The 21,372-nt window shown below is 38.3% G+C and overlaps 3 protein-coding genes across 6 annotated transcripts; 1 reads left to right on the forward strand and 2 right to left on the reverse strand.

Moving 5' to 3' along the window:
* Nucleotides 1-316: 316 nt before the first annotated feature.
* On the forward strand, nucleotides 317-10,462 carry LOC115682265 (uncharacterized). 3 transcript variants are annotated; one of them, XM_030606436.2, is made up of 14 exons: nucleotides 317-479; nucleotides 556-635; nucleotides 753-864; nucleotides 1,638-1,720; nucleotides 2,792-2,857; nucleotides 3,942-4,042; nucleotides 4,939-5,057; nucleotides 5,900-5,940; nucleotides 6,269-6,357; nucleotides 6,962-7,139; nucleotides 7,265-7,381; nucleotides 8,104-8,148; nucleotides 9,124-9,252; nucleotides 9,955-10,462. In XM_030606436.2, exons 1-14 carry the CDS (start codon nucleotides 392-394, stop codon nucleotides 10,087-10,089), a joined length of 1,383 nt encoding a protein of 460 aa, XP_030462296.1. In that variant the 5' UTR covers nucleotides 317-391; the 3' UTR covers nucleotides 10,090-10,462. The 3 variants fall into 3 exon arrangements, 2 of the variants coding, with proteins under 2 accessions (XP_030462296.1, XP_056177254.1); XR_004005872.2 differs by having other exon boundaries at nucleotides 318-479; nucleotides 9,191-9,252; nucleotides 9,955-10,025; XM_056321279.1 differs by having other exon boundaries at nucleotides 318-452; nucleotides 571-635.
* A 245-nt stretch (nucleotides 10,463-10,707) lies between these two features.
* LOC115682292 (probable pectinesterase 55) lies at nucleotides 10,708-13,934 on the reverse strand. Of its 2 annotated transcripts, none has more exons than XM_030606480.2 (5): nucleotides 13,403-13,934; nucleotides 12,866-13,025; nucleotides 12,484-12,693; nucleotides 11,523-11,770; nucleotides 10,708-10,994 (listed from the first exon to the last, which is right to left on the reverse strand). In XM_030606480.2, the coding sequence occupies exons 1-5, from the start codon at nucleotides 13,675-13,677 to the stop codon at nucleotides 10,889-10,891; spliced, it is 999 nt and encodes a 332-aa protein (XP_030462340.1). In that variant the 5' UTR covers nucleotides 13,678-13,934; the 3' UTR covers nucleotides 10,708-10,888. The 2 variants fall into 2 exon arrangements, with proteins under 2 accessions (XP_030462340.1, XP_030462332.1); XM_030606472.2 differs by having other exon boundaries at nucleotides 10,708-11,014; nucleotides 13,403-13,925.
* Nucleotides 13,935-18,971: 5,037 nt separating this feature from the next.
* On the reverse strand, nucleotides 18,972-21,370 carry LOC115681061 (60S ribosomal protein L13a-2-like). The gene is made up of 4 exons (XM_056310257.1): nucleotides 21,242-21,370; nucleotides 20,434-20,550; nucleotides 20,075-20,322; nucleotides 18,972-19,232 (listed from the first exon to the last, which is right to left on the reverse strand). Exons 2-4 carry the CDS (start codon nucleotides 20,547-20,549, stop codon nucleotides 19,219-19,221), a joined length of 378 nt encoding a protein of 125 aa, XP_056166232.1. The 5' UTR covers nucleotide 20,550; nucleotides 21,242-21,370; the 3' UTR covers nucleotides 18,972-19,218.
* Between the last annotated feature and the right edge of the window lie 2 nt (nucleotides 21,371-21,372).

Below are 21,372 nucleotides of genomic sequence, written 5' to 3' on the forward strand. Positions count from 1 at the left end.
TCATTTCAATCATACATACAACATCATCTTCTCTTTTTAGAGTGACTTTTTCTTTTTTGTTTCTTAAGGAAATCTTGCGTTCTCCCAAATTGTATTTTCGTTTAAAACAAAGCAATTAAAGCATTTCAAAACAACTAAATATTGACGTAGTTACGCATTTTTTTTTTATAATTTTAGATTCTAAAAGGTACTTTTAATATTAGCAAAAAGGTAAATAGGTAACATTTTTGAAAAATATAAACATGGCCGGATTGAATATTTTGTAATAAGTAATAATTCGTGCTTATTTTCTCAAAAACACACACACAAAAAAAAAGGACAAATGAAGAAAGGGTCGGACAGAGGCGGGGTTTTGCGAGCAGACCCATAAACCCCGACGGCGCCGCCGAGGATGTTCCGATGGCACCCTCGACCGACGGCGCTCCGCCGCACCCCCGCCGCGAAGCACCTCCTTCCTCCCTTCTTCCGCGCTCGTCAAGGTTCACTCTCTCTCTCCTCCCCTCTCTCTCGCTTCTCTCTCTCTCTCTTCTGTCTCTGATTTTCGTCTCTGTGCAGTCGGTCCGCGCGAGGTCTCAGCTCCTCCTCCGCTTCAGGCCCCCTTCTCCACCCGCATCGTCGGCGACGAGCCTATCCTCGTGAGCCCGCATTCTCGATCGCTCCGTGCGTTTCGTATTCCGTCGACCTCCGTCCCGTCCGGCGGACTGATCTGGTTTCGTTTTTGGGGGTGGGGGGGGGGATGCTTAATCGTACAGGTCCGAGATTTCATCCGTTCGGCGTTGTACGATCCAGAGCATGGCTACTTCTCCCAGCGGTCGGGCTCCGTCGGCGTGCTGGAGCGGAGCTTTAAGTTCAATCAGCTCGAAGGTAAACCTTTTGCTTCCGGTCCTCTAATCTCGGTTGCTCTGGGGATTGTTCTGTTCTTTGTGCAATGCATTGTGTGCAAGGTGGTTTTCGCGAATAAAAAGAATTGCGTAAATATTCTCTCCAATAATGTGGTTATTGTTAGTTAGCTGGAAAGTAATGGTGTTGTCAAAGCTTAGGTATTTATTGATTAGAATGAAATGAGGATGACGTGTGAACACTTCACTGCTTGAGTAAAGATGGATTTTTAACTTTAATACACAGGTCAGCCTTTCAAGTTAAACCTAATTAATTATCCAAGAGTTGTTTGCTCAAATGACGGAGAACATGCGAAAGCTTCGGAATGTTAGGTTTGGGCAGTCGAGCGAGGCCTGTCTTACCACAGGCTTTCAATGGTATTGTTGTCATCCTTCTGATCACGTGCACGTATTTCTCCATAGGGGCATATGAAGTTAAATCACGAAATGGTATTCGGAGATCGGTTACATCGACCAGAGTATTAGTCATGCTGATTTGTTTATCCTATGATAATTAGATAGACGGAGCAGCGTCTCTTGATGGTGGGATAGTTCGATTTACTATTTTTAAGGAACACAAATGCATGGCTTTTCAACTGTCTTATTTCTACTACTCAGTTTACTTCCTTAACAACTTCAGTCATTATACTATTCCTTGCGATGGTTAGAAGACCAACATAGTAATATCGAGAAGGAAACACAAGATGGTAAATATGAGTACTATCTTTCTGTTCATATACTGACGTATTGTAATTCTAGGCAGGAAGGATTACATGGAGCATTTGGATAAAATCTACAGGCAAAGTGATATTTCGTGGTTTACTCCTGTCGAGCTTTTCAAGGTATTTTAAGTAACTAATAACTTGTGTTGACGTATTCATGATGCTCCATGAATTTTTTCTAGGGTATGGGTTGTCTGCCTAGTGGTTGGAGGGTGAGGCTGCGTGATAATTCACACACAAGTTTGCAAAGAAAAATTTCTAGCATGCACTAGGTTCATGTGAGCTCGGTGCATCTCAGCCATTGAATATGATGGGTCACACATGGTGCCCAAATGATCTAATGGTTGTAGTAGGCTGTGCTCGGTTGAACATGGTATTTACATGATCATGTGAGGTATAAGTAAGTTTTGACATATTTGATTTGGTCTTAGTGTCTGACTGCTTTTAATGTCAGTGGCTGATGTCATAGAAGCTTAGTTGTCGAGTGGGAATTTGGATGGGCTGAGCAATTCCACTCTCCCTAGGCAGTAGTAAATAGATATCCTAGTGTTATGAAGTCAAAATAAATCTTAATGGCATAAGTACGTCAAAGCAATTGATAGAGGCTTCAAGGGATATCTATCGAGCATTGATACAAGGGCATTAGGTAGGACAGTTGTGCATAGAATAGCCGCTGCAAGCAACATTGAAAAGCTGTCATCACTTAGTTTCCATTCACATAGGGAACTCATACCTCTAGAACTCCAAGGTACCCCCTTGAGTTGTGCTATTTTGCTTGAGAACTACAATGTGAGAATTGACAATCAAATCACTGTTATCAAATCATTACGCTGAGTTCACGCTTCACATAATATCATACGGTTGTCACTAATGGTTGTCACTAATGGTCATCATTGTGTTTGTATGGAATCCATTATAGAAGTGAAGTGCATAATTTATATAAAATTATCTTTTTGTAGGTTCTATGGGTAAAAACCTATAGTGGGATCTATCTGGTTTTGCTTGCAAATTTAATTATGATTTAGGACTAGTTGTCTCGCTGATAAACATGCTTTTTGTAGTTTCATCACATCGTGGTATGCCATGCTAATTCACATCAGATCTGGTAGCTCTTCTCTAGATCTCTTTTGGGCTATCTTCTTTACCAGTAGATTTTGCAACTTGATTACATTATGTTTTCTCTTCCTGTAGCCGTGGTATGCCCATGGCATTGCTGAAGCCATAATGCGCACTGCTAACCTTTCAGTTCCTCTGAAAGTAAGTTTATTTGTACATATTTGTCTTTCTTCTTGTTGCTAGATCTACAAGTTTATCTGTTTACAAAACATCGAAGCCCCTTTTTGTACATAAGTGTCGAATTCACTGGCTTCATGGCATTTCATTCTCCATTGGAAATTTTGCATTTTTTATTTTGTATCCTTATCTTTTCTGCCTAGAATGGCGATGACATTAATGATTATTCTGATTGAGTTTGTGAACCAAGACATACATCCTCAAGAGTTAAGGTCGTAATTTACACAATGATGGTCATGACCAAAGTAGTTTCAGTCCTGCTCTCTTCTATAATTTTACAAGCACAAAGAAGGGTTTGAATTGGTCATGGCTTTTCCGGCTTTCCTTACTTGTTTAAGGAGTTTTTTCCTTGCGGAACTGGAACTAGCACTGCAGCTTGACTGTTCAACCTTCCAGATCTGAGGCCTTTGTGCTCGCATTTTGAGGTTTTGGAACTTGATGATTGTCTGCATGTGCAACAAATACTTATGAGTTACCCATTCTGGGATTAACCAATGAGATTAGCCACTGTTGCCAGAGTCGAGACTCTCTCTTTCTCTCCCCAAGTGCATCTTCCGTGCAAGTGTGCATCTATCGCAAACTTGAAGAGCATCCTTCAGCTGAGCGGCATTTCGTTGGACAACACTATAAACGACTAGGATAGTTTTAGTAAGTGCTTTCACATAGCTACTGTCCCAGAAGGCGAGGGGCACTTGCTAACTCAGTGGTCCAATGCTGGTTTTCAGCCGCTAGCACTTCTGTTACATTACACCTGTGTGGATGAAACTTATAGTTGATGGCCTGACATGGATGAAATTGTTCTTTTTACTTTGTTTCCTCTATGTTGCTGTTGCTTTGGAAATCTTCTGAAATTTTTATTGCAATCTCCTGCTTGAGTTTGAACCAAAGTAATTTTAAGTTGCTGTGCTTTTCGACAGATTATTCTTGAATGTCTTTTGGGCTATTGATAGAGGATGACATAGTACCTCTCCTTATTTGTTAGACTTAGATCTACTTGCTTACTTCTTTAATATAAGAAAGTGATGTGCACTTTGTAATATTCTTTCAGATATATGAAATTGGAGGTGGATCAGGAACTTGTGCAAAGGGCATCATGGATTACATGAAATTAAATGCACCAGATAGAGTTTACAACAGTATGACTTATACGTATGTGCAATGACAACCACTCTTTTCATTCTGGAAATGGTGTATAATGTGCCGCACTGAAAGAGTATACTTTGTTTGTATGTCTTGTAAATTCATTTGCATCCAGACATATACTATACACTCTTGTTTACATATCTTGCGCATGAGTGTGTGCACTTTACGAGTTTGAGATGAACTGCATTTGAGAATGATAACTCTGGATGTAATTCCCTCTTGCAATCATCACCTGCTCAACAGTTCAAGGTCATGCTTGCAGAAATGTTTTCTTTTGCTTGTACTATAACTCATCATCAATCGTTCTAAAAGATGAAAAGTCTGGAGATTTTAATATCAATTAATAGTTGTTGGAAAGATAACTTTATTTCCACAAGCCCCTATAAACTAGTGGACGGCTGATTATGGATGAGAGGTACTATATTAGGACAAAGTATCACACAAATCCTTGGTAGCATGAATCCTATTAAATAAAGGTGGAGTAGAATGTGTTCTTCGCGCTCTTGAAGTCCATATTATTTTTGAGTAAGCCTTTTCTATATGCAATAGTTCCACTAGGCTTCCAAATGCTGGTCAGCCATCATGCTAGTATGATAAACTTAGAAAGGTCGCAAGTGTTGATGGGAATTTCGTATGATTAAGGCTGAGATGGTTTAATATAAAAACCACAAATGTGATTGTTTTCTGTTACACTCTGTTCTGCAAGTAGATAAGTGAAGGTGTTGGTTCAGTGAGGCAGGCTAGCTTTGAAACATGTTCCTATGGGTCTGGTCAGTCAGTGCTTCAAGTTGCGTTATGTGCATGGAGACTTTTATTGCTAGAATTGAGTATGCTTCTTTCAAATATTCTTTTGCATCTGGAAAGCAATAAAATAAGAATGGCGCTTTGTACATCTTTTGCAGCTCCGTAGAAATTAGTCCCTCCCTGGCAAAGATACAGAGGGAAACAGTTGGAGAAGTCCTCAGCCACTCTTCAAAATTTAGGGTGGAATGCCGTGATGCCACGGACCGAAGTGGATGGGGTAAAGTAGGAAGCTTTTTTCTTTTGATTGATCTTTACTTCTTTAATGAGAGTCGGCTATTGTTCTACTTGGAACATTTTATGTGAATCTGAGTGTTAAAGGAATTGAAATAGAAAAAAAAAGCCTTCTCATGCCATCTTTCCAAATCACATTGATTAGGACCCAACAATACCATCTTTAGATAATATTTTGTGTTGATGCTGATGAAATTGGTTGCTCATCCTGGGGATAGTGTTTGGATAATTATGATCAGACAGATTAGAATGATGGTATTTCTAGGTTTGCTGTGAGGGATTTAGAATTGTGAAAAGATATCATTCTATGTCAGTTTACTGAAAGTAAATTTGTAGATCATATGTACTCTGATGGGGATTCGTCTAGATCGGTGTATCATAGAACTTCCATGCAATCTCAAATCATTAGGGACAAGTCATATTCTTTGCTCCCTAGTTTTAAAATGAGATCTTTATGGAACTTACATTCGGTTTCCGATTTATTGATCTCTGCTTTTTTATCTCAATGCACTAAGAGAACTATTTTGTTTTGGTCTCTGGGGAAGGCACATAATCTTATCATATTGTGCTTTCTGGTGCATCCGAAGTGTGTTTTCTGACTAGATCAAATTTTGCGACAAAGTGTAATATTCTCCTTAGATCTGTTTGTTTCTTCCCCTGAACTTGGGATTTGGATGATAAATTTTGTGCCAATGTTAGCTCTCCTGGCTTATAGTGCTTGTCAGCTTATGTGCTTTTCTCTCCCAAGTTTATGTGTCTCTATATATTCAAATGAAATGCATCAATCATATTTTGATGATTTTCCAATATCATATGCCTTTGTTGCAGGGGACCGTCAGGACCAACCTTGTTGGGTTATTATGCTTGAGGTATGCTTGACTTCTTGGAGCTATTTCCTGTTTTAGGTATGCTTGACTTCTTGGAGCTATTTCCTGTTTTGCTCAAGTCATGAGATTCTTCTTCTTAAGAATGGTAATTTTCAATATTTGTTTTATTCCCTTCTTTATTGCAATCTGGCTGCAAACAACTAGCTCTTTTGTTTTTGTCCCCGTCTTCACTTTGCAAAGTCTATATAGCATCTTCAGTTGAATTATTTCACCTGCATTTGCTCCATCTTTAGCTAATTTCCTATAGTTACATCCTTGGTCTTTGTTGAGTTATCGCCCTTAGTGAAAGTTAGTTCCTTTTATTTTGCAGGTGCTTGATAATCTCCCACATGATCTTATATACGCAGAAACTCAAACTTCTCCGTGGATGGAAGTGTGGGTCGAGAAACAAAATGACAGGTTGGAGAATTGCAAGTAGCATACTAGCTCTGAGTTCTTACTATTTTTAAGACTGAATTTTACAACATGGGTGTAATGAGGTTCATTAAATAGATTGGCCAACTGCTGGAGCAGTTCTATTATGTGGAAAAAGTAATAGTTCTGCAAAACCTTCTGATGTGACTGAGTTTCACTTTTTTTTTTTAGGCCAAACTAAGTTTCACATTTTAAATAATATGACGTTTGATTGTCTGTCAAAAAGTTTGTTATTTTTTTTATTAGCTTATGCTCATTCTGTGTGTCCCTTCACCAGTTGTTTCCTTTGCTTCCCTACATCTAAAAGTTTTTAAGCTGCAGTCTATTTGATACTTAGATTGGATTGGAATTGTCTACCATAAGTGAAAGAACAGATATTATGGTTTCATTGTTCTCTCTGGGTCAAGTTGTGTCCACCTACTTATTTCCTTGTAATAATTGTTTTTTTATAATTTTCTTTTTTATCCCCCTTTTTTTGGGATACAAAATCTTTGGATTTAATCAGCTCTTAGATTCCCACTTTGTGCATAATGGAGATGAGTTCTGACATGGAACCATTTGCTAAAGTTCCGCAAACCAATTAATGCAGGGAAACCCTATCAGAATTGTATAAGCCATTAGAGGATCCACTGATCAAGAATTGTCTTGAGATCGTGAATTCAGCAAAAAAACAAGCTTCTTCTAGTGGTGTAAGATTAATGGCGGATACTTTGTGGTCTAAAATCTTTCCTAGACCCCGAAGATGTTGGCTGCCAACAGGCTGCTTGGTAGGAAACCGTAACTGCATACTTTTCTGCCTTTTACTTCATTCTACTTCTAGTCTGCTAGCTTGGAGACAAACCCAATACAGGAACCTTTCTCTGGTCATGACACTGCCTTTGCAAATATGCAGAAGCTACTTCATGTTGTACACGAGGCTCTGCCAAAGATGTCTTTGATTGCTTCAGACTTTAGTTACTTACCTGATGTAAGGATACCTGGTGAAAGAGCTCCTCTCGTATCAACAAAGGTACATCCAATCTCTGTATTGTGTGTGATGCTGCCCATGCTTTTCTATTCTATTACAAGCTATCCGTGGACTGTCTTAGTGCTTCGAACTTTGAATTGAACCATGGCTACATGCCACGCATCAATTATGAGACGACTCACAAGTGGCAACATTTTATTTGCCGCAGACATTATATTCAGATGCTGCTTTAGTTGATTCTCGTGTTGCATGCTTTGACCATTGTGCCTCCTTTAATTTCTCCATGAACTATACTAATGATGTTCTCATAGGCTTCCACATCAATGTATTATGATTGGAACCCCTCAAAGGGCAAATTGGTCTGGTTTCTTTGAGTTCTGTGAAGGTTGCAGTATGTCGGGAAAAAAGAGCTAGAAATGAGGTTGTAAGAAGAAATGCTATGGTAGGTAAAAAAAAAACTGAGATGCCATGAACTTATGCAGGAATGCAATAGAAGAATTTAGTGAGGATATTGAAAAGAAATTCTAAACTGAAGTGTTTAGAAGATGGTTATACAGATCTCAATCGAATTTACAGCATAGCAGACTGCAGACTGCAAACTGTGTTTTGGATCCATGTGGTCTGTCCTCTGATATAGTAATTGTTAGCCACTAATTTGTGTTGCTATTTTCATGTAGTTTTCTTAAGTTCTGGAGTGGTGGTTTTAACTTTTTATAAACAGCATGGAATAAACAGTTTGACCATTTTTGGCTTTTGTTCTGCAGAAGGACGGGAGTAGCTCAGATTATAATAGCTATTTGGATGCAAAGGTTTGTAGTTCATAGAATCACTTTAAATGGTCCCAGCAATCTGTCACCATGGAATGCTTATTGACATCACATGAACTGATTGCCATAACTTAATGAGTATGGTCCTGTTTTGAGAAGCCTTATGAGTGACTTCTTTTAGCGACCAAAGCCTATTGGGTGAATTTAGTAATGGAGGTTATTCAGGAATATGCATTTTAGTGTTGAAAATTTTGCCAAGTATTTGTTTATGTTCTTTTAGTCTTATTATTTGGAAATCTACCTAGTACGCCTACCTTAAGTATTTAGTTGTATATGCATGCATTGTACTCGAATGTCTCTCTAAATATATTAGGCCATGGCTGTGATTACAACACCAAGCAATCAATATTTTGGAACGCTCATGCCATCTGTACAGTAATGATTTGGAATGCCAAAATCAGCAATCACAACATTTCAATATGTGAATAGATATTGAACTTTCACATGATGCCGTAATCTTAGATCTAGGCATAATTAAAGGCATAATTTTTTATATTTAATATCATAAACCTTTTAGCTATGCATAAAGTACATTTTAATGTGCTAGTACTAACATGAGTCAATCATCAGTTTGGATAATATCCTAAAGTTGATCCATGCTCCTTGGGCCACGGTTCCTTGTCATTTCACTCTATAGACAATTTTGCTTGCTAGAGGTGTCCTCGATGGAATGGATTAGAATCTATACAGTTTAGAATATAGAAATTTTAATCGCTAGAATGGTAATTTCTAACTGCTAACTAAAAAATGTATATCTAACTAGTATATTATATATTAGTTTTGACATAGAACCAAGTTGTCTAGTAATGGTCAGGATAGCTCAGCTGGTAGAGCAAAGGACTGAAAATTCATGTGCCACCAGTCTTATTGGGGTCCAAGACATTATTTGTACTAAAGATTGGGGCGATAATGATTCTTTCATTCTCCCATTGATGCAGTGCTGCATTTGTTATGCAGGGTGATGCTGATATATTCTTCCCTACTGACTTTTGGCTTTTGGAACGGATTGACCATTTTTGTTCAGGGTGGCTGAAACTTCATGAAGCTGCATCCTCTAAACAAGGAAGAAAGAGGAGAACAATTACAGTGAGACTGATTTTTCATGCTACTTTATCTTGTTTAGCAATGCTTCTACTGGAAGAAATTTTTTTATCTGAGTGATAGTAGAACTTCATTGCGTAGGATATTGATTGCACAATAATTTCACTCATTTGATCAGTTTACTATGTTCATATGATAAATACAACAACATGCTCTGGGTACCTTTAGTGAGGGAAAGAACTTGCGTATAGGGACACTGCATTATCCAAGCAAATGAAGGCGGGGAGTGAACCGCTCCATATTTATTGGTGCTACAGTGACCTTAAGACAAAGTCACTTTTGACTGCGAGGTGGTTGCTGTCTTCAAGGGCGACGGCTACTGCCTCAAAGTGGTCAAGCGGCCTTGAGGTGGTCACAGAGTTCATAAGGCCATGGCCGTCTCTTTTAGCCGCAACTTTTTTATTTGTCAAATTACCATTATTTATTATACCATGTTATATTCGATCTTATCTTGTCCGACATGCACCGATTTTAGATCAGATAGTATATACCTATATCCAGTATTATAATACCTCCGGAAAGCAGAAGTACAGGATATATAAGAAATGCTATCCTATTCTAATCCTATCTGGTCAAGTAGTCTATGTGGCCAAAGGCATGCTATACTCTGTTGGATTGCTTTGATTCTGTCTTTGGCATTATTGCTGTCATGGTCATGATTTGCTTATGTGACATTATATGATGCAGCTCGATACTTCTTCATTCATGGAGGAATTCGGCTTACCTTCAAGGACACGGACCAAGGATGGATACAACCCTCTTTTGGATGACTTTAAGAACACAAAATTCTATCTTAGCGTTCCTACTCACAACATTAAGTGATGAATCTCATGTGCTCAAGTTTCCGAGAACACCACCGCCTCTCTTGATGGAGGAAGAGATTGATTTGGGTTTCCCCATGGAAATACAGCATCTTTCAAAGCAGATAAAAGGTCTCTCAATCTCGGTTTCCAGAGCATTCTATACTTGATGAAGTTTCGAGATCATAGCCGATTCATGTTTTGCGCCGCATCTCACATGCAGCACAAAGCTGTGCGATCCAGTGAAATGTCAGCTGCTATTTCTCAACTTATTATTTGTTTCATTGGTAATAGGATGTCAAGGATGGTCACGGGTCGACGCTGTGCTATTTATATTGATTCTCGAAGATACAACTGTCCTTAATTCTCGATAGATCATACCTGCTACTTTTCAATTCTTCAGGCTACTCTTAATTTACACTGATCCGGGTCGATGTTGTATGCCATTGCTTTTATCAGTCAATAAGCCTCGGTTCCATGACATGCCCTCTTTGATATACCGTTTTCATTGTTACAGAACAAATTCTTCGACTCAGCAAAAGAGAAACAGAGAGTAACTTCGGCACATGTACAATCTTCTAAAAATGGAACACGTGCAAAAAAATGGACACAACTACACCACTTCTGAGCCACCTGTCTTGTTTCGTTCCAATAATTCAAGTTGAGTGATTCACACATTTTTGTGAAAGAAGAGGGAATAATAATTGAGCATAAGGTAATCTAAATCCATGCATTGATGTCATGGAGCCGTAAAGAAGGAAATAATAAACAGAAATAAGTGACGGTATTAGAAGGGTTGACTGCTTAGCCACCCTTCGGAGTCAACGAAACTTGTGCTGGTCAACTGGCCGACCGTCGCCGCGCTCAACTTCTTCTCCCAACCCACCCGGCGAGAAGTATTGGACCCGGGTCCGTAGCACCCGTATTCTGAAAATGTCAATTGGGACCTGATCCATTTCAATCAAAGGGAAAAGAAGCAACCTTCAATGCAACTACTAGAGAATGCAAAACTAGCCAGTTTCTTTCTTTTTGTTAACCCATTTGAGGGTACTAGTAAACCTAAAAGCTAAACTAAAAGAGGAAGGAAGATAAGTTCTGCCATTTTTTAGCTAGTCAGTAGCAGACAAGCAAACTCCTAAACTGAGGTCAACAGCAAAGGTTTCACTAAACAATAGGAAAATTATAGCACAAGTCCAAATATCTGCACAAGTAGTCTTGGTATGTTTATTTTGGATCATAAAAAGCAAAAGGTAATAATAATTATTTTTTCACAAGAATCTAAAATATCATTCGAGTTCATAAGAAATTATGGAAAAATTATATGTAAACCTACATGTCAATATTGACATATTTTGAGAAAGTTTAAAGCGCTTAAGGATCATGCTCAAGTGTTCTCTTTGGGTGATTTTTCAAGATGAATTAGCTAAAAAGGGCATAGTGGATAGAGGGACACACTCTTGTCCGGTGAAATGCCCGGCTTCCCAGCCTCGAGCATGCACGACATTGGTGAAATTGGAGCGATAGAAGATGACTCTCGCGTAGGCTCTCCACGGCCGTCCCAACAAGGCCGACCCAGAGCCGAACACATTGCACTCCTTGAACACGAACCCGTTCGCATCGTGGGGGTTGCTTCTTCCTTGCGCTGTGATGAACCCTAAAACTCCTTGCCCTAGGGCTCTTCCAAGCACTGATATTGCACAGTTCTGCAAAACAAAGCGCAAGAAATGGAAAAGGGCAATAAAAGAAAACATTTTAAGTTTAGAAAGATTGTGAAAAAAAAAATTTACTTAATTCTACATGTCAATACTTATATATATTGAAAGGTCTAACGTCTAAGGCGTTCTCCACTAAAACAAAAGTCAAAAGTCAAAAGTCAAATTATGAAAGCAGCAAGAGTTGAAAAAGTTGAAAGAGTCGAGCTCGATTTAAAAAATGTCAATAATTTGTGAAGTGCATTCAAGTCTAGGCTACATTTATTTAGCAAAAAATGATTGATTCAGGAAATACTTTCCTATCATAAAAACGTTGACTTATATTACTTACAAAAATAAATAAACGAAAAATATTTTTATTGTTCACGAAAATATTTAGAGATAAATTGTTGATGATAATGAAAACATTTTTCATTGGATAATTATTTTGAGCGATACAAACGATTATTTTTAGAGTAATATTTTTCAAATTATTTATTTTCTATGAAATAATCGCACTTAGGTGAAGCTTCATTAGGTTTGGCGTTGAATTGGTGGCATGCAAAAACCTAAGGAAAAGAACAACACAGAGTGACCAATTTCTTAAAACATACTGCCGATGATGACGATGATTGCATTAAAAAAGATGAATACATGTCTGCATCTACATATAAAGGTTTTCTTCATATAAATAAGGTCGTTTGCAAGACCAAAGTCAAATTTACCTCGTAAATGGACTGCCCACTACCGAAGATGAAGTCGACGGCTCCTTGGACCGTGCAACGCTTGAAATAATGCCGTCCTTGGTCGTCCCACAGTGTATCTTGCAGACCATAGAAACCACATCTATGGAACACATTCTTGTCCCCAGAAATCCTAACTGCAACTGCTGGGGCCCTAGGGTTTTTCTTATTCATCGGATTATTATACGAATTCTACAGCCAAAAAAATGCAAGAAAAAAAAGCATCAGTATGTCCATTTACATAAAATCTACAGTTAGATATACGTGACATACGAGAAAAAACTAACTCGAGGACGCACGTTTCACCCATTCCACGCATCGCAACATTGTTGAACTTTACATTATTCGTCGAATTATATATTACCCTGAAACTGATGCTCTTGGCGACGATGTTATCGGCCAAGGAAGTGAAGGTCGGGCTGTGCGCAACGGTGTCGTGGTCGTCCCACACGACCTGGGTCGTCCTCTTCGCTTGTCCTTTGAGGATGATGTACGGCTTGTCCTTCGGTATTCTCACCTTCTCCCTGCATTTCACATTAGGCACTCTACTCAACTCAGGCATAAGCTTGATACACCTTTGTAAGGGACTTTCCATTTTTCTTTTCATTAAAATGAATACAGATACATCAGACGTGACAAACTTTTATCAAAGATAAACTCTCAAAGTTTGGTTAATAGCATAAGAGGAAACTAATGAGCGTATTAAGTACGACAAATATAGTCAGAAAGAAAAGTTACGTCCATGATTCCATGAAGAGACTATTATTTCTCGAATTTTTGACGCATGCATAATTAGAATCTAAAATTACTTACGACTGCTCGAACATTGAGGAGCCCCATTGAATATTCAGATTTCGATGTCAAAAAAACTAGAGAGGGAAAAAAATCAGTGAAACAGTACCTATAAATCCCTTTCTTGATGTAGATGCAAACCCAGTTCGTGTTATTCGAAGGGACGGAGTTGATGGCAGACTGTATGGTGGAGAAGTTGCTGAGTCGCCCGGATGAGTCGACAAAGATCATCCGGTAAGGCGCTGCATTCGCACCGATCCGCCGGAGCCAATCACTATCGTCTGCAAGTCCCTCCGAGGATTTTGTATGGAGAAGAAGAAGAAGAAGAATCCATGCGCAAGGGTTACACAGAAGAAGCAATTTGATCAATCTTGAATAAGCCATGAAAATGCGATTGGAGGATCTGAGACAAACAAAGAATCAATGACAATGGAGGCTAACAGTAAATGCTGAATGAAGCTTGTGGATTCACATATAAAGGTGAGGATTGTTAGTGGGAGTTTGGCTGAACAAAGGTTGACTCTTGAGTTATCCAACTATCCAATCTGTCCAAATTGTAGTGTGTTTGTGATTGTATAAACCCTCATACTATAATAACAATCTGGTGAAGTTTTTGTTGGTTTGAAACAGGGTCTTTTTGTGTGGGAAAATCACTGACCATAGAGTTTGCATTTGTGAAGGCTAGATTAGTTAGTAAGGAAAACATAAGCTCCAATGTGAATGGACGGTTCTTTTTCAACGATTTTGGGTGACGCTCCTTTTTTTTTTTTTTGCGGGAAATGAATAATTTGGAAACAAACGATAGCTTGTAGCGCTTACAAAAATAAATAAATAAATAATATTTTCATTGTTCACGAATATGTTTAGAAATAAATTGTTATCAATAATGAAGATATTTTCCATTGACTATTTATTTTAAAGGGTTAATACCATGAAAAACCTAAAATTGATACACTTGTGACAAATTTACGCTAAACTAATTGTTTGACCACCAAAAACCCCAAATTGATACATCTGTGATGATTTTACCCTCTGCTAGTTTCCGTTAAATTTAATCGTCAAATTTCTAAGTTGGATGACATGTGGCAGTTGACGAATATACCAATTTAGGGTTTTACCCTCCGTTTGTCATAAGTGTACCAATTTGTGATTTTTCATGGTATTAATCCAATTTAATAGAGGGTAAATTTGTTACAAATGTACCAATTTTGGAGATTTGGTAGCCAAAAAAATTAATTTGGGGTAAATTTATTATAAGTGTACCAGTTTAGGGTTTTTAGTGGTCAAAAAAAATACTTTGACGTAAATTTGTCACAGGTATATCAATTTGAAATTTTTCGTAATATTAATCCAATTTTAAACGATACAAATTATCATTTTAAGAAAAAAATCTTTTTTAAATCATGTATTTTTTGCCAAATAAGCAACATCTTCGTGCTAAAATCAAGTTTTGAGAGAGAGAGAGAGAGAGAGAGAGAGAGAGAGAGAGAGAGGATTTATGGGTTGCCTGAAAAGGGGGGTTAAGTGGAGGTCGAACGGGCAAGTGCCTAATTTGGTAGGCCCGAGGGAGGAATTAGTCATGATGTGAGGTAATTGATTGCTTATTGAAGTAGAAGCGAAGTTTGGATTTATGGGTTCGGTGACTTGCAAATTAAGGGACGGTCCTTCATTTCACATACTGCAAGTGGCTACAGAATTGCAGTGAAAACTTCTTCTTGAATAATCTCATCATGATGAATCAACAGTGGTCCCAAGGAAACTTCTTTCTACAAAAGATGGAATATCTTATTATAGTGAAAGCCGTTATATTGAAAACAACTATGCTAGAGAAAACTAACTTGGTATAGCCGCAATTGTGCTGTAACTGTGTCGTGCCAAAACACGTGTATTTGGCAACACATCATTTAAAGATATTATGTTGCACCTACAAGATATTGATACGTGTTGCAAAAATTGCTGAGAGATCGATGAGGGTATTAAAATAAGAAAAAAGACCCATGACATTGGTGTATTTTTTTGTTCTTTATTGTTGAAGTTTCTGGCATATACTATTCTCACCATGTAATAATAATAATAACAATAATAATAATAATAATAATAATAGTAGTGTCGTACCGAAACAGGTGTGTTTGGCAACACATCATTTAGAGATAATATAATGTACCTACAAGATATTAATACATGTATCAAAAACTAGTATGAGATCAGTGAGGGTATCAAAATAAGAAAAGAGGCCCATGACATTGGTGTTTCTTCTTTGTTTTTTGTTGTTAAAGTTTTTGGCATATACTATTCTCACCATTATTATTATTATTATTATTATTATGTAAAGGAAGCTCATGCTATAAACGAAGTGGATAATACTCAACGTACCTAAGAACGAAGACCTAGTGCTATATCGATTTGATTTAAATTTAATTGGTGCTTTGGAGACAACTTCAAGCCTTGAATCCACGGAGAAACGTTCTGAAGAAGTTGGACAAGTTTGCAAAGGCAATTCGGTCTATTTCGGCAAGAATCATTAATTAGCTCTAGGTAAATGTTTCTAGCTGAAAACAGCCCTTGCAACAACTACTTTAACATATTTGAAATCTCCAACATGCTGAGGAGGTTTGGATATGCGTGAAAGTGAGAGTTAAGGGTGGCAGAGGTGATCAAAACGCTCTCAAAGCTTGTTCTTACTACTCTTGCTTATTCTTTGAAAAATACCTTGTGATTCCGATTGTAATTCTCTAAGAGAGTGTTGGTGTAATCATTGTAAAGAATGCTATAAGCGCAGAGTGAAGTGTGTGTACTTATAGAGTGAGCTACAGTCCCTCATAAAGAGGCAACTTCAATTATAAACATTGTCAAAGGCTTTAAGGATTGCACTACTGTATTCCAGCCTAGTCATTAGGCTCTTAGAGATGGAAGAGTAGAGTACGCCGATTAGAAACTCTGAACCACTATAAATTTCTTCACAGTCTCTTCTATCCTTATACTTTTTTTAGAATTTTATTGATAGAAGAAATTTGTTTTGCATTGCATATGTCGCCTAAAATCATCATGTCATTTTCTACACGTATTGCATGAAAAAGCTTTAAGAACCCTACAACAACAAATTCAATCCTCTTTTGGTCCATTTCCAAAGAGAACGTTCAAATTGCCCTAAGTTAGAGACAAGCTCAAAAACCCATGCACCCGCGTGAAAATGGGGGATCACCTTTTCAATCCCAGACCTCTCACCAAGGCCATTCCCGTCGTCTACGTTTGCTCTCGTTTCCTCATTCTATTTCCGTTTTGGTTTTAGCATATCTCCTTAATTATATACAATCCCTTAATCAAAATAGTCTTTTCGAGGGATGTAACGTAAGCTAGCTTCATGGCTTGGAATCAATGGGCATCCAAATGTAGGCCCTAGATGGAGGTTAAACAAGTCAAGCGACCGTACTCGCTTTTTACTGATCGTTCTTTGCTTGTACCGGGCCTCTTTCTCGAATGAGTGATCTTTCTGACTTTTCAAAACAAGGTGCCCTTTTTGAAAGTACATCCAAATGCGCATGCTTTGCCATTGCTTTTGCCATTTCCATCTTCCTCTCTTTCGTTTGACTTTCTCCCTCTTCTTCTTTTCTGTTTTATGATGCCCTCCAGCACTTGCCTTTGCTTTTACTCGACATTTGCTCTTTCTTGGTTTCTTGGCCCTTTTCAATTCACTTTTCATACACAAGTGCAAGATTTTTGTTCCCGTTTGCTTTCTCGATACGCCTTGCCCTAGTATGGAGGATGATCATTAATGGGGTTTATGGAAACAAAGTTCACAGGCTCAATTGGGTTTACTCTAGGGGTAATACTGTTCAGGAATGTAATGAACCGTCTTTCTTCATTTTAAGGGAGTTGTACCTGGTCTCGAAAGTCGCTGGTGGTCGGACCGCTTCTTTCTGTTGTGCCTCGAGCAGGGGCGATGACCATGACCGCGATTTTGAGAGAAGAAATCATGCCTTACGCGGGGTGCAGATTGGTTTAGCAATGGATCACATGTAGGTTTGATATAGAAGAAATGATAAATGACACAAATGGTCCTTAAATTTTGGCTTAATATGTAATGTGATCCTTAGACATTTAATTTGTTCAATGTGGTCCATGAACTTTACCACAATATACAATGCAGTCCCTGAACTTTTAATTTGTTCAATGTCGACCCTGGATTTTGGTACATGTTCAATTTAGTCCTCGCACTTATGAAAATATTCAATATTGCTCCTGAACTTGAATTAATGAAAACACAATGTTGAATATTTTCATATAGTTCATGAACTAAATTGAACATTATCCAAAAGTCCAGGATGATATTTAACTAATGAAAAGTTCAGAAATCATATTGCACATTGAGATAAAGTTTAGGGATCACATTATACAAATCAAAAGTTTAGGGGCTAATTGTACATTAAGCCAAAATTTAGAGATAATTTGTGTTCTGTTCCTTAGGAGAAATGACCTACTTGCTACTCATCATTTCAAAAATTGTCAATTAATTCTCAGGACTACCGGAAATCGATTTTCTTGCCCCAAGATCTCAATTAATTCATCATTTCAAGAATTGTCGTATCCTTCGATGGTATTGCTGCGTTCCTGCCTACAAGAAAAAGGTGAGATGAGAGCATCGTCTGACTAAAGTTGGAAAATCCCTAAGTTTGCCCCATTCTGATAAATGGTTTGGGCTTCCTAATGCTAATCCTACGATGGCACGTGAATCCAGAAGAGTGGCCAGCGAGGTTATGTAGAAGGGCACGCGATTCATTATTATTTATAAAAGCAAGAAAGGAACGACACCGTTTTCGACATGCACCTGTGAGTCGGGGAATGGTCAAATTCCATTAATATTTCATCTCAAGGGAAATATTTCTTTACAGCATCAGAATTCACAGGATCCGATAATTCTATTCTCGTCTATCAGAATAAGCCAACCTCTGGAGAAATGCTTTCTATGCAGTAAACTACACGGGGACCCTAGAAGATTGGCTTGAAATCTTCCTTTGGATGCTTTGATAGCTAGCAGGACCCAGCACAAAATTTAAATCTCCAAATTGAAAGAAGAACGTGGCCTGACTTTCTCATTCTATGCCCTAGCAATTCGTTTCCGGTAATACATATCGAGGGTAGACTAAACTGGCTATTTATTTGTCTGTTCAGATTTACGCTATGTTTGTTAAGAGGGATGAGAAGGGAAGAGAGAGGGTTTTTAAAAATGCAAATTGCGTTCGGATGAAGGGAAAGCCTAAACCCTCTCAAATAATTTGTTAAGAAAAATTTCGAGAAAAATAACAGATTAGGAGTGATTCGAAAGGACATAAAATGTACAAAAAATTGATTGGCCTTGATCTTATGTGTTTCGGCGCGCCTTTGAATCACTCAATCCTCAACACCTTGGGGTGGTAGTTAAATGCATGGTTCCAGATTGGAATAGCTCCGGACAGGAAGTTTCAGTTGAATGTACTTCACTCTGTTTTTTCAAGCTTCAATTGGAGATGTCGATGTTCGACTCGAACGTGCACCAACAAAGGATTGACTTAAGCTCTCAGTTTCAGCATATAATCCGAAAAACTCCATGATTCTGAATAACCTCTTTCCAACATTTTTCCCATCGAGAGACCAGAAACAAACCGCAACCAAAAACTGCGATGATTCCATTCATTGTCACTTGTCCATTATGATTCTACTGCTATCGCTGGCCAACCAAGCTCGTATTAATAACCATAAAATATAGACGTCAACCTCAAATTCTTTCCCGAAATTGTCGCAGATGTCTACAAGACTAAATCGACATGTAAGGGGCAATAATTTCCATATGGGTACCGAGCATTTCTTCCGCGGCCTTCTTAGCCTTCGCCCTCATTTTGTTCAACTGCTTCTTCCTCTCATATACAAGTTGTGCCCTCTCCTTCCTCTTTATCTCTGAGTTCCTACAAAAGTCATACAAATATATATCATCATCACTCCCAAACTTGCAGCACCAAGGCCCCTGCATTAATTAAAGTTTCAAAATCAAGAAACACTCCAGTGTACCAATGCATGTAGAACAAACAAGTAAATAATTAGTTTGGTCATATGCAGTAGCCGTACAAATCATGTGCTGATGTAATCTCATACAGACTGCTATGCACATTCAGCCTATAGAGAAAAAAATTCTCAGCCTGGATACAAGGATCAAAGTAACCATAACAAACTTAATTTTCTTTTGGCTGAAGAGAACACTCTATGACCAAATACAAGCAACATGACAACTTGATAGGAGAAGCAATATGTCTAGTTATAACTGGTGAGAATATGTCTAGATATTAAAAGGCAGCAGATGATTCCTCTTCTCCTAGATCAGCACCCAATCGAAACTGACAGAAGCACTAATTTATAGCTGCTAGTTCAAATTTCAAAAGCTCATTGAACTAAAGTTGAGCCATATGGAGCGTCCTATACACCTGTATATAGACCACAACTAGAAGCCCTCTGCAAACCTGATAGGGGTTCTGGTACAAATTATTTCATGTTCTTTGTGTAGACTATACTACTATATGTATAAGATTTTCTGCATAAACACGCCAGACTAAACTTCGCAATAGCTGCAAACCCAGCAACAAACATTTGCAACTAAACCTCTTCTGCAACTTCTCCTATATAAACACTGCTTCTCAAGCTAACAAACAAGTCTAGAAGACAGAAGGAGAATTATACATATTTACATTCAAACCTCAAAATTTACAGGTTCACAAATGGCGACTACAAAACAACCTGGAACCAGCATCCTAACCTTCTTTTATTAAGTCATTTATCTCCAATAAGAAAACAGTCGCCGATTGTGATGGCGATGCTGATATACAAATTACAGGAAATAAGCCCAAACCCCTCCTTAGTATTGGAAACGATCTGGTAACAGCTGCATGCAAAAGAGACAAGTAGCCAGTTCTCCCCTTAATGGTATCAAAGTGATTCCATCCCACTTCCGATGACAGCCTACCCAACAAGCAGTACTTATGTCCAGCTTGGAGCCTCAAAACCCTGTACAGGAGCCCTCAATCTTCAATTCTTGTTCAAGGAAATAATAATCATATAGTGCAAATAGGAAAATCATAATAGATGGTAAACCTAGCCTGGCCACACAAAACTCACTTGAGTGCATCAGGGATGGCCATCCTTTTCATCTTGTCATATGGAGGAGGAACTCCCTCGTAGGCCTTCAATCTTGCAAGTGCTGCCGCTCCTCTTTTTGTCTTGTGAGGAATCATACTAACATAGCAGCAGTTCAGTTATAGGAGGGACTGATATAACAAGAAATTGATCACTACAGCAAAAACTCTCCTCAGCAGCAATTACACTATGCAGTGCATAAAGTTACAGAAGCAATTTCAGAGTCTAATAACACTTCCTCCAGCTCAAACATACGTGCAGAAAATCAAGCTGTCAAGAACATTAGAACTCAAAAAATGAAAGAGGAGCTTCAAACGGATCCTATTGACTCCTATGCAAACAGCCAACAGAAACCTCGCCCCAGTTAATCCGATAACTGCATCCGAAAATCATCAAAAACCATTCCAAAAACTCTCATCCGACTAAAATTTTAGTTCCTACGACCAAATGCAGCAATAAACAGCACCAAACCTCCTGTTGTCAATTCCAATTTCATTCTAAATGAGCATAGACACAAATAAAGAGAATCTCTCTTTCCAAACCACACTTCAACAAAACAAAAACCCAATTACAATTCCATCAATCCACTAAACAATTTCGTCATCTTCAAACCTATTTTTCCAAACGAAAAAGCAAAATCGATCCTCTCGACCTCATTACACATGTCTCCTAAATGGGCACCAAGCACAAACAAACAGAACTCTCTTTTCCAAGTACACCCACAAACCTGTCAATCCACTAAACGATTGCATCATCTTCGAACCACATTTTTCACAAAATTCCAAATTACCTGCGAATGGTGAGCCAGAGGATAGAAGCTCATAAGCAAACTTCATGATAGAAGCTCAACCTTTTTCCATAGCATTCAGGACAGAGCAAAAAGAAACAAAAAGTTCATGGTCACCCCGACATAACAAAGCG

This window comes from Syzygium oleosum, unplaced genomic scaffold (genome assembly GCF_021117445.2).
Source record: "Syzygium oleosum isolate NSW1041296 unplaced genomic scaffold, Sole_v2.1 Sole_v2.01, whole genome shotgun sequence".
Classification (NCBI taxonomy): Eukaryota; Viridiplantae; Streptophyta; class Magnoliopsida; order Myrtales; family Myrtaceae; genus Syzygium; species Syzygium oleosum.

Coding starts and splice junctions, on each gene's coding strand:
- LOC115682292 (XM_030606472.2), bottom strand. CDS start 13,677: ATGGCTTATTCAAGATTGATCAAATTGCTTCTTCTGTGTAACCCTTGC. Junction 11,771..12,483: donor GTGGGCAGTCCATTTACGAG/GTAAATTTGACT, acceptor TTTGTTTTGCAG/AACTGTGCAATATCAGTGCT. Junction 11,015..11,522: donor GGGCATTTCACCGGACAAGA/GTGTGTCCCTCT, acceptor GAAATGGATCAG/GTCCCAATTGACATTTTCAG.
- LOC115682265 (XM_030606436.2), top strand. CDS start 392: ATGTTCCGATGGCACCCTCGACCGACGGCGCTCCGCCGCACCCCCGCC. Junction 1,721..2,791: donor CTCCTGTCGAGCTTTTCAAG/GTATTTTAAGTA, acceptor CTCTTCCTGTAG/CCGTGGTATGCCCATGGCAT. Junction 8,149..9,123: donor ATAGCTATTTGGATGCAAAG/GTTTGTAGTTCA, acceptor TTTGTTATGCAG/GGTGATGCTGATATATTCTT.
- LOC115681061 (XM_056310257.1), bottom strand. CDS start 20,549: ATGATTCCTCACAAGACAAAAAGAGGAGCGGCAGCACTTGCAAGATTG. Junction 20,323..20,433: donor GCCATCCCTGATGCACTCAA/GTGAGTTTTGTG, acceptor GCTCCTGTACAG/GGTTTTGAGGCTCCAAGCTG.